At 38.1% G+C, this 12,707-nt stretch overlaps 1 protein-coding gene across 2 annotated transcripts in view; it reads right to left on the reverse strand.

Annotated features, from left to right (window-relative positions):
- LOC609770 (contactin-associated protein-like 3) overlaps positions 1 to 12,707 on the reverse strand; it is a 190,422-nt gene that overhangs the window by 11,122 nt on the left and 166,593 nt on the right. For both annotated transcript variants that reach the window (XM_038527282.1, XM_038527281.1), the window contains exons 19-21: positions 12,107 to 12,337; positions 10,511 to 10,644; positions 9,594 to 9,681 (exon numbers count right to left, since the gene is read on the reverse strand). In XM_038527282.1, coding sequence (XP_038383210.1) covers positions 9,594 to 9,681; positions 10,511 to 10,644; positions 12,107 to 12,337 — 453 coding nt within the window. The remainder of the gene's footprint in view (positions 1 to 9,593; positions 9,682 to 10,510; positions 10,645 to 12,106; positions 12,338 to 12,707) is intronic.

Below are 12,707 nucleotides of genomic sequence, written 5' to 3' on the forward strand. Positions count from 1 at the left end.
TGATCTGCCAATGAGGACTCCACGGTTGGGGATCTTATATGATATTCAGGTCCTCGAAAGGTGAAGGTTACAGCTTTTTCTGTCCGCCTCCACCACTGCACCCCAGAAGTGGACCTGTAGGCTGACCCTCTAACCTCAAACAAAGTGTAGGAAGAAGTCTCTTTCCCTCACCCTCACCACTGTAGAAAGAATATGGTGCAATCATCCAGCCCATCCTCCACTCCATGAGGGGTACTGAAGATGGACACAACCACACTGATTCCAATCTTCCCTTTGGATGAATTCTTTGCAAGCCAGGCTTTCCTGAGGATCCAGGCTTCTCACTCCCACCCTGGGACTCTGCTGTACTCCTGCCGCCAGGGCAAATCCCCATCCCATCCCTCTCATTCACACCTTCCTGCCCCTTCTGTCAGCTGGGCTGGCCTCCAGTACCTCTTCTCAAGGCACAAGCACAATGAATTGGGGGTGGAAGCAAGTGTTATGGTACAAGCTGTCATTTCTCAGAACCAAGTCTGTACAATGTTAGCAGCAGAATTAATAGAACTGTGTTTAGAAAAGATGATGAATGCAAATCTATCTTCCCTATGGACCTGACTCCTGAAATTCCATTCTTAAGGTTCCTTCCTTATGGATCAAAATTTTTTTTCCTTTAAAATGTAAAGAAAGGGGCGCCTGGGTGGCTCAGTCAGTTAAGCATCTGCCTTTGGCTCAGGTCATGATTCCAGGGTCCTGGGATGGAGCCCACGTCAGGCTCCCTGCTCAGTGGGGCGTCTGCTTCTCCCTCTGCCCCCTCCTCTGGCTCTCTCTCTCTCTCAAATAAATAAATAAAACCTTTTTTTAAAAATAAAGAAAATGTAAAGAAAAAGTGAGGGAAACCTTAAGAAAATAGCTATGTATTATTAGAAATTTAATATTGAGGTGAATATGTTTGATCAGCTCCTGGCTCAACAACACAGATATATTAACAGGAAGTAAGAGTACAAGTGCAGTTTAATACTAGGTAAGGAGGGGATGAGAATGTGATTTGACTATGGCCATGATGCAAAGTAACATGTAAGAAAAAAAAAATGGGCTAAGGGTTGAGGATAAAGTTCACTTGCTTTGTAATTATGAGTAGAACTCTAAATCACTTTCAGTAAAAACAGATTCAATCTTTTTTTTTTTCACTTAAAAAATATCCATGGTAGGAAATCTTGAAAGCACAATCAAATTTATGGCAATTCAGGACATAAACATTCTCAACTGTCTCAGACATTGGGTAGTACCGCCCTTAAGACACATCACCAGGGTTGTACATTCCAATACGTGGGATGATTTCCGCTTTTGTGAATAACAAGCATTTTAACAAAAAATCCACAAGAGAAAGGAAGAACTAAACAATTAAAATGAGTGTGGAGAGCTCTCTGCTATCTACAATGCCAGTGCTTCTGGAAGGCAAGGGCAGTAAACACTGGAACAGTAGAAGGAGCACTGCCAGAGGCTCTCATCAGCAAGAAAAATCAGGAAACAAAGTGAGTGGTGCATGGAATTGCAGGAAGCAGTGCAGAACATCAGAAAGTGTAAACATGGATAAAATGAAGTGAACACTGACTGTTTTAAGCAACAGCAATAATGACGTCTTCCAAAAAAAAATAATGTTCAAAAGTATAATACGTGACAACAAATGTGTCATTGTGTGGTAAATCAAGGATACATAATCTAATCCTAAAAGTAACTGATAATAATAGAAGGAGGTATAACTATAAAGTTGCTTTAGGAGATTAGTAGCCTCCAAGACAATCCTGCAGCCCATCAACGTGAGAATAAACAAATACATACTCAAGCCATAAGGGACTACACAGCAAAGACAATGAATGAACTTCTCTGTACATGCGACAGCAGGAATCAAGGTTTAAAAACACCTGGTGAATGAAAGCAGCTCAATCGAATCGACCTGCTATTTATTTTGGAATTGCTAAAACAGCAGAGTGAGCTTCTTAAAATTCTAGATAAACGACTAATTGGAAAACAAGTAGTAGACCAACTTTTCCAGTCTGTCTTTCAAACAATTCAGAGCTGGAGGGACCTGATTTTCAGAGTCAGAAAGAAATGAATTAGTTATTCCCTCTTCCCCAAAATACATGCCCACCACACATTAAATATCCCCGCTCTTGCAACTAATGCCTGAGAAGAAATCAGGGCTAGTAATTTGGGACCCTAAGCCCTTTGAACAAGCACTGCCAGTAGGTACCCAACTGGAAAAGTAGTCTTCAGTAAATAACATCAACTCTTGGTGTGATGACATGTGAGCGGTCTCTGCCACCCTTTCACCCCAACAAGGGGCTACCATCAGAACTCTACATAATTGCTGCTCTTAGCTTCTTTGTCCTTTCAAAATTGTGCAGCAGCCTCTCTCTCCCCGATGTGGCCTTGCTCTGTCTCAGCAACCCTGAACCCTGGGCCCCTCCAGTTCTCTACCCCCAATCTCCCATCACACCTTGTTCTTGAATAAACTCATTCTCACTTCAGAATAAACAGTCAATTATGGCTCATCACTCACCTCTCCCCGCTGTGTGTACAGAAGAGGCATTGGCAAAAGACATAAATCTCTAATTGATTTTTTTTCTTATTATTGAGATACAATTCATACACCTTAGAACTCACCATTTTAAAGTATACAATTCGGGGTGGGGGGTTGTATATTTACAAAATTATAAAACCATTACCAGTATACACTTGCAGAATCTATCACTCCAAAAGCAACCCAGTACACATTAAGGCATCACATCCCATTCCTACCCATCTCCAGCCCTGGGCAAACCTAAACTACTTTCTGTTTCTATAGATTTGCCTATTCTGGACATTTCATACAAAATAATACACCATGTGCCTTTTTGTGTTTATCTTCTTTCACTTAGCGTAACGTTTTTAAGATTCATGAATATTGTATCATGTGTTGGTACTTCATTAGTTTTTATGGCCAATATTTCCTTGTATATATACCACTTCTGTTTACCTATTCCTTAATCAACGGTCACTGGGTTTATTCCCACTTTGTGTTACTAGTGGACAATTCTACTATGCTGGTTTGTATACACCTTTTGTGTCTAGACATAAGTTTTTAATCCTCTTAGGTATATACCTAAGTGGAGTGATCGTATAGTAACTACATTTAACTTTCTTACAAACATTTCTTATGTAGCATTTAACTTTCAAGCAAACTGTCAAACTATTTTTTCCACGTGGCTGCACCATTTTACATTCCCATCACCAATGCACAAGAGTTCAAATTTCACCACATCCTCCACAACACTTGTTATTCTCTCTCTCTCTTTTTTTTTTAAGATTTATTTGAGAGTGAGAGAGAGTGAGCTATAGGGAGGAGCAGAGGGAGAGAGAGAGAGAGAGAGAAGCAGATGCCCAATACAGGACTCAATCCCAGGACCCTGGGATCATGACCTAAGCCTAAGGCAGATGCTTAACTGATTGAGTCACTCAGGCCACCCCTGTTACTGTCTTTTTGATCACAGCCATCCTACTGGGGGTGAAATGATATCTTGTGGTTTTGACTTGCATTTCCTTGATGGCTAATGATTTTGAGCATCTTTTCATATTGGTCATTGGTATATATCTTCTTTGAAGAAATGTGTTTGATTTTGATCTTTGACCAGGTCTTTTGACCATTTTAAAATTGAGTTGTCTTTTTGTTTAGTTGTAGGAGATCTTTATATACTCTGTACAAACGTTCCTTATGAGATGCATGACTTGCAAATGTTTTTCCTCGTTCTGTGGATTGTCTTTTTACCTTCTTGGTAATATGTTTTGAATTACAGCAGTTTTAATTTTGATGAAGGCTGACTTATCTATTTTCCTTTTCTTGCTTGTGCTTTTGAGAAACCATGATCTAGCCCAAGGCTTTTGAGAAGCCTTAATTAAGAAACCATTGCCTAGCCCAAGGTCACAAAAATGCACAAGTATAGTTCGATCTAAGATTTTTATAGTTTTAGCCCCCACGTTTAGGGGGGTATCATCCATTTTGAGTTAATTTTTGTAAATGATGTGAGGTAGAGGTCAACATTGCTTTTTTAACTTGTAAGATCCAGTAAGCTCAGTACCATTTGTTTAAGAGACTGTTCTTCCGGGCAGCCCCGATGGTTCAGCAGTTTGGTGCCACCTTCGGCCTGGGGTGTGATCCTGGGGACCCGGGATAGGGTCCCACGTCGGGCTCCCTGCATGGAGCGTGCTTCTCCCTCTGCCTGTGTCTCTGCCTCTCTCTCTCTCTGTGCGTCTGTCATGAATGAATAAATGGAATCTTTAAAAAGAGAGAGAGAGAGAGAGAGAGAGAGAGAGAGACTGTTCTTCCTTTGAATGGACCTGGCAGCAATGTCAAACATGATAAATAGTTTTACTTCTTGACACTCAATCTATTCCATTGGTCAGTATGTCTGCCCTTTGCCAATACCACATGGTTTTGATTATCACAGCCTTGTACCAAGTTTTAAAATTAAGGATAAGATCTCCAACTTCCTTCTTCTTTTTCAAGAGTGTTTTGGCTATTTGGAGTCCCTTGCATTTCCATAATGCATTTTGGGATCAACTGGCTAATTTCCACAAAAAGGTCATTTGGATTTTGATTGGAATTGTGTTGAATCTGTAGATCAATTTGGGGAGCACTGCCATCTTAGCAATATTAAAACTTCTAATCCATGAACATGGATATGGATGTCTTTCTATTTATGTAAGTCTTTCATAATTCCTTCCAACAACGTTTCACAGTTACCAGTGTATGTGTCTTATACCTGTATTATTCAAGTTATTCCAGAGTATTTTATTTATTTATTTTTTGGTGCTATTTTAAATGGAATTTACATTTAGGTCTTTATTTCATTTTTGTATGGTTCATTGCTAGCATAGAGAAACACAATAAATTTCTGTATATTGATGTAAGATCCCTGACCAAACTGTGTAGTAGCTCTAATAGCTTTTCTCATGGATTCCTTTTTTTTTTTTTTAAAAGATTTTATTTATTTATTCATGAGGGACACAGAGAGAAGGAGAGGCAGAGAGACACAGGCAGAGGGAGAATCAGGCTCCACGCAGGGAGCCCGATGTGGGACTCGATCCCGGGTCTCCAGGATCAGGCCCTGGGCTGAAGGCGGCGCTAAACCGCTGAGCCACCCGGGCTGCCCTTCTCATGGATTCCTTACAAGATCATATTCTCTACAAAAAGAGATAGTTTTACTTCTTTTTTATTCTGGTAACTTTTTACTCTTTTATTCTTGCCTAATAACCCTCAGTCAAACCTGTACTACAGTCTTGAACAAAAGTGGTGAAAGTGGACATCTGTATCTTATTCCTGATCCTAGGGAAAGACTTCCATTTTTTTCAAGACTTCCATTATTTTACCATTAAGTATAATGTTACCTGTGGGGTTTTTGTAGATGTCTTTTTTCATGTGAGGAAGTTTCTTTCTATTCCTAGTTTGTATTTTTATTATGAAACCAGTGTGAATTTTTTTTTCAAATGCTTTTCCTGTGTCTATTGAGGTAACCATGGGGTTTTTGTCCTTTATTTAATTGATATGGCTTATTGCATTGATTGCTTTTTATCTGTTGAACCAACCTTAACTTCCTAGGATAAATCTTACTTGGTCATAGTGTATAACAGTTTTTATTTGTTACTGGATTAGATTTGCTAACATTTTTTGAGGATCTTTGCATTTATATTCATATTGCTGAAATTTTATAAACTATTTTGTGTCTTCTACTCCATGACTTTCCTCCTGAATGTGATAAATTCTTAGGCAGAGCATAGCAAAGACAACATATGTCACATAAGTCAATGGATTTTTTTTAATATCTAAACTGTGGTCTGTCCATGCAGGTATTACCATGCAGTAGGTAATTTCCACAAATTGTTTATTATCCAATTCTCATAGATGGAGCTCCATTTCAACATATGATCCTTCAGTGGATTTCCTTTCCCCATGTAGAAAATTGACCCACTAACATTTATCTGCATGACTATATTGATTTGAATTACATTCAACCTATTGTATTCTTTCTCAGGAGGAACTTGAAATAAATTGAAAGCTAAATTATTTTTTAAAATAAAGGCACATCTTTATTCTGCACACTTTAAAACAGATTTACGTTTTGATATTTGGGGAATTTTTGCTGTTGTTTTTTAGTGCATAAAAGACAAAATCAACAGAATCCTATTTATACAAAAGTCATTAGAGAAATAAAATTTAGTAAAAATGCTAGGGCACCTTAGTGGGTTGTTGTATTTTAAAGCTCTCATACTTTAGGATTGATTATAGGCCAAATTCAAGTCAAGACTAGATAGGAAATTAGAAACCTAACAATTTGCATTTAAACTAGGATTTTACTAAAATTATTTTATAGTAACTGGGAATACTTAACCTGATTGGTCATCATTACTAAGACCACTGAAGAATGGGAAGACCAAGAGCTAATTTAGAAGAGTTAATTTAGAAGATGATCCTGAACCATTTTTTCCAAAGTACTTAGGATAAATTATAATAATGATAAATTCAATTAGTCATGAACATTCTTTTATTGTTTATATTCCCTATTATATTGTGAGTGCTTTGAGGGCAGGTACAGTGTGTTTTGTTGCTAGGCATTCAAATTGTCCAGTGAAGTACAAGTGCACATTAGAGCCAAAGCTTTTTTACTGAGTGGATAGCTCAGTGAGTCAAAGTAGCTAACAAAAAAATAAGTACTGGATAGCTTGCCATAGTTTGGGACAACTTTCTTTGGAAAATTAATGGCTCCTTTTAGCCAATCTGTTAGTCTATTTTACAATGTTTATGAAAGGAAGCTCAGCTTATATTCCCCAAATCTGAACACAAGATGGTAGTCTTCTCATAGTTATTAACTGGTCTGAAAATGGCAGCAAAATCGGAACAGAAGCCACCCACCCTGAAATAAAGTTATCTAAAACATGAAAAGTTTTATTAGCCTTTGATCAAGATGCGTACCTCTAGGTACAGATGAAATGAATATTTATAATTTTATTAGACTCAATTGCTTCAGGCGATAAACTTCATTGCTGAGTTTCAACTTTAATTTTTATAGCCTGAGAGAGATGCTTTTGAATATACCATTCTTGAATAGAAACGTTAACATCTTCGATTCCGTGCTATTGCCCTTTATGTATTAACTTGTAGGAAAATAAAAATGTATATGATAAAATGTATTATTCTCTTCTTTTATGAAAATGATTCCCTTTATATAATGCAGTTTAGTTATTAAATCAGTGTCCATAATCTATGGCTTATTTTTTTCAGATGATAAATTGAAAGCTAAATTATTTTTTAAAATATTCCTGTCAACATCACACTTCCTGATGGGAACTTTCTCCCTGGTGTCATGTGCACTTCTGAACATGCTTCATCTGTTCTATCAGAAGCTGGAGTCACTGAGGGCAGGAAGTTATATGTGGTGTGTTCGTTTTGTTCCTTGACCCTATCTGTCCTATGGCTGGAAAAGGATGCACACAGACACCACTCCAGCCAGGAAGGAGGGATGAGAGACTTCTGGGGGCAAACAGAGCCATCACTCCATTCACAGACTACAGGACTGTATGGAAGTGGAGCCTTCGGACTTGCACACCCCAAAGACGATCAATTACTCTGTTCAAACCAAGGATAGCAACTATCCATAGGGCCAGAAAGTGGAGCTCAGTACCAGATAAAAAGGGAGAAAATTCTTTTCTGCTTGGATGTTAAAAACAATTATGATACTGTTCAGATGACAGCCAAGGATGGGGTTTCATCCCACTGTTCTGTGAAACTCAATGTGAGCTTTGAATTTTTAGGAATTTTATTACTCCCTCTGGCTAAATGTATACTGTTATTCTCATGGGTGAAAGCCAAAGGAGGAGCTTATTTCTTTCCAGTGTTTCCAGTTCTTGTGGTTTTCTATCCTATGCTACTGTTCTAAATAGAATTAAAAAAAAATCTACTGGGCGTTGTATATAAGAGATGAATCAGTAAATTCTCCACCCGAAATTAATATTACACTGTACATTAGCCAACTAGAATTTAAATAAAAACATGAAAAAAAGTAGAATAGAAAATCCACTAATGTCCTGAAAACATGGATGTCCAAAAATGCCTAGAAAACATATCCACAGTCCCACAGCAGAGCCTGAGATAGTCCCTTCTCCAATGGGCTACGAGAGCTAGAAACATCTCCCAGCGCACAAGGGGAAACAATTGTTCTCATTTTTCTTTCTGTGTTAACTGCTCAGTGACTATTCTGCATGTTCCCAGGACACTGGAACAGTGAGCCACATGAAATCATGTACAATGCAACTGCCTTTCTGACAACACACCGTTGAGGCCAATTCTTTACTGCCATTTAAGGCATGATTAGAAAGCAGGACCACCACTTCAGCCTGAAGTTGCTGTTCATTATGTGATGCTAAAACTGTATTTTCACAGCAAAGAAATCGGGTACCCTCCTTAACCAGCTTAATCTGTATCTGTAACTTTGCATGACCAACATGGAGCTTTTGGTTACACTGTACCATTTAACGTTAGGCACTTGTTTTTACCATTTACTAGGGATTTGTGACATTTCCTCTGAAAAATAAGAACTCAAAATTGTATTGCCCATCATCTTTTAAAAAAAACGCAATAGTTTTAATAGTTACTGTGCTTCTTACCATATTTTGAATATCCATTCATGTGCTGCCCCTAAATCTCCGAAGTTTGGGATGTTATATATGTGTGGAGTGGAGGAAATGATCAAAGAATCATTGTATAATTGGCTGAAAAGGTAATAAAGACTCCATGGATTAATCTAGGACTAAACAGAGCCAGATGGGTGTCACATACCAGAGCAGGAATAATAAACATAAAAATCCTCATAAGAGGATTTCTTCCAAATGACTTTAAATATTGGTAACACGTACAGTTTATATATATAAATGATCAAAAAGAAAAGATACCTTTCAAAATTTTTTTTATTTCAATTTAATTCTTGGTAACAAGGAGAAATATAAAGGCCTGAATAATTTGATGCCTAACTAGTATAGTATGCTGTTACTCCGGTACTTTTATGGAGAATAACTCAGAGTCATAAAGAGTGTATGTGGGATCTTCAGGCTGTGACTTTCCAGGAGTAGCTGGGAGCATTGAACACATCACTTGCTAAGAGAAAATTAAGTCTTTTCTCTTCTTCTTGCAAATGTAAATCTATATTTATCATTAAATGATTTCTGCATTTGATCCCTGATTAATATATAATTTGTGAACATGATACCTGCTTTGATTTTACCTTCCCTCAATTGTTAGAAAAATACCAAGTTGCATTCTGCTTGATTGCCAAGTGAGAGGGTAAGTGTGGAGGCACTTCTCGGGGATCACCCTTGCTCACGCAGATGGCCCTTACTCATGATTACAGGTGCACTCAGACAAAAGAACAGCTTCTACCTTGATTGTCACTCACTGGGAAACCATGAATATGACAAGGAGCTTCCTTCAGTATGATGAACGCTTCCTGTGTTTGCAACCTAATACTTCTGATCCATGTCATGGAGTAGTGGGGTGGTGGGGTAGGGGTGCCCTTTCTGCCACTTACCTAAAATTGTCCCCAACATAAGGGATTTGACAGCATTGAATTCTGTCCCTGACGACAGGATGACTTGTCTCCTTGCATTCTGGTTAACCTATTAAATGTTTCACGAGAAGCAAACATCAAAATGGTGAGCAATTTTGATGATAAGAGAATGGGAATCAAAGGGAGACCAAGAACAATGGTAAAAATGAGCCACATATTCAAGCTATCACAAAGGTTAAAGGAGAAAACTGTTTTATAAGAATTCCTATAATGCCTCAGATTTCACACCACCCCATTGCCTATTCTTTTCCCTCTACTTGTCTTCATGGTTTAAGAGTCTATAATTGGTACGATCCACAAAGAGATGCAATAAGCTATTTCAAACCTTCAAGCTTTTACCTATTCCAAATAGAAATTAGTAACACGAGCAGAAAAAGGTATTATTCGCACGGATTCAATATATAAAGGTTATTCTTCAAAACCCAGTGACAATGAATAATTTAAACATTGATGCTTTTTAAAAAAAGTATTCCCACTTTAAGCAAAATCTTGCTTTTTCCCTTGTGTTTACATTTCTGTAACCTTCACTTATTTTGTAGTCGGATGGGAATAGGTTCCCATCAGAATAGCTCCAATAATTACCGTGAGAAGCCAGACAGCATTCCCCTACCGATGAGGACAGCTTGGCATTTTAAGTGGTCAAATATTAATCATAACTTTGTCAACCTCTTGCTACACAAACAGACAAACAAAAGGGACATTGCGAAACAAAACACTGTGACATTATCTGTCCCCGAGACTCTATAGGAAGCCTGTGTTGACTGGGTATCCCATTTCCTAGGTCTCTTTCTAGGATTTATGATCCAAGTTTTGCTGGAGGTCACACACTGAGGGCCACAGGATTGCTTACTGTTGCTGTTGTGGATCTACCCTCTTACCTCTACAGAGACCACCGCGGCTTCTCGGTGAATCTTCACCTGGTGAAGCTGCCCATCAGCAAGGTTTTTAAAACCAAAGTTAAAAACATCAGGTTCATGGTGCTTGTCCAATTTATACCTGATCTGCAAACTTCCTAAGAAAGACAAAAATGACTTTTTTTAACTAAGGTGGAATTTTATAAAAAAACGGTCAATGCAGGTTGTAAAGCACATTTTGTTTTTTGTTTATTTAATATAATTTGAATTTGTTGAGCATTTGCTTAAGGACACCAGTTAGTCCCTTTCCCTGGAAGGGTGACCATTCATTCGTGTGCTATTCCGGGGCCGAATGCAGAATCCAATTATGCTCTTTATTTTATTTTATTTTTTTTATTTATTTATTTTTTTTTTAATTTTTATTTATTTGTGACAGTCACAGAGAGAGAGAGAGAATGAGGCAGAGACACAGGCAGAGGGAGAAGCAGGCTCCATGCACCGGGAGCCTGACGTGGGATTCGATCCCGGGTCTCCAGGATCGCGCCCTGGGCCAAAGGCAGGCGCCAAACCGCTGCGCCACCCAGGGATCCCCAATTATGCTCTTTAAAAAGTCAAGACCAAATCGTTTTTTTCCAAGCTCTTCCATTTTCCTGAACTCAAGGAAAGAGTCTAAGTGAAGCATATGAGAACTCTGAGCTAGGCTCGAAGTTAATTATTCATGTGGTATTCATAGTATTAAATGGTAAAACCTCAAGCAATATTGCATTAACATTCGGTTTCTATAAGCATCACTTCTTTTAATGTGACTTATTTTAATGCATTTTAATGTATTGCTGACATTTGCATAATGAATTTTTTTCACACAACCAGAATTTTTTTTTCCTAATGTTTCTGCCATAATCAAGAGACAGAGGACAGACAAATGATTTGCTACAATATCTAAATCTCCTGGTGTCCTTCACAAATGTGCCCCCTATCCCATCACTCCCATACTGCCTGTGATAGATCTTCCAGAGGTTAAGTTTCTGCCCTTCCTCTCTGCGAAGCAGGGTTATAACTCGGTCTTGGTTTTCCATCTGGAACAGTCCTGGAAAACCCCTGGTGGCCATGGGATGTGTGCCTTTCATCCCACTTGTCTTTGTATGTACATATGACATGAATGACTTCTCAACCACTGATGGGTAAAGAACAATTATAGTCAACTGATGCTTATGAATGTTGGAGTTTATACAGTTTAATATACTTCTTTACTGAGAAGAAGGAGGAAATATTTTCCATGGACAAAATGAGATATCTTGTTTCAAAGTGAATTGCAAAACTAATTTATTCATGTACAGAAGGAAAGACCTCCCAGAATAGCAAGAAGCATAGCTGCACATCAAATACATAAAATGATCAAACTTTCATGGGAGAAATGTATCTTAAATGTAATCACTGAAATGTTAACTTTAGTGATAAACACTTGAGGTTATCATGAAAAATAAACCACTCCTAAGAGAACGAGAATGGCAAGCCTTGAAATTGTGTTTCCTTTTTGTAGTTTAACACCTAAAGGGCCCATCTCATTATGGTCTTGATTTTCTAATTCAGTATCTTTGTTTTCAGGGTCCCAACACTCACCATTGGGGGCAAGGATAACAGACAGGTACTCCTCATAGAAGGAGCTCACGTAGAGGAGTAAGCTGGGCGTCCCTGTAGTCCGGAAGCTCAGTGTGGCTATTTCGCCGGCCAGTGTCAGATCCTCATGAAATAGAGCTGCAAAGGAGCTGGAGTTCTTATTGAAGGTGTAATTAGAATGTTCTTGAAAGTTGTAGATAACTGACGAGCCAGTTCCAAAATACGCAGAAATCTCTGGAATGACACTCATTTTTGTCATATTAGCGCTATGTCAATGCAAGGCTCTTCTCTATGTGTATTTATACAATATCTCCAACCCTTAAATATCTCAAGAGAGAAAACAATGATGTCATGTTTTTCTAGGTTGTTTACAATTTAAAAATATTTCAGATTAAAGAAATAATAAAGCATGGATTAAAAAGATAACTTATCCCCATGCATATTCCTATAACATAGGACTAACAATATTTTATTATTGCCCGCAAAATGCTTCATCTCAGATTTACACAGCATTCAATGCCAAGTGTAAACGTATGCTTCGAGTTATAGTTCTTCCCAATGTTGCTTCGATGATACCAGCTCCAACATAAGTAGTCAAGAGCTT

This window comes from Canis lupus, chromosome 1 (genome assembly GCF_011100685.1).
Source record: "Canis lupus familiaris isolate Mischka breed German Shepherd chromosome 1, alternate assembly UU_Cfam_GSD_1.0, whole genome shotgun sequence".
NCBI classification, from domain to species: Eukaryota; Metazoa; Chordata; class Mammalia; order Carnivora; family Canidae; genus Canis; species Canis lupus.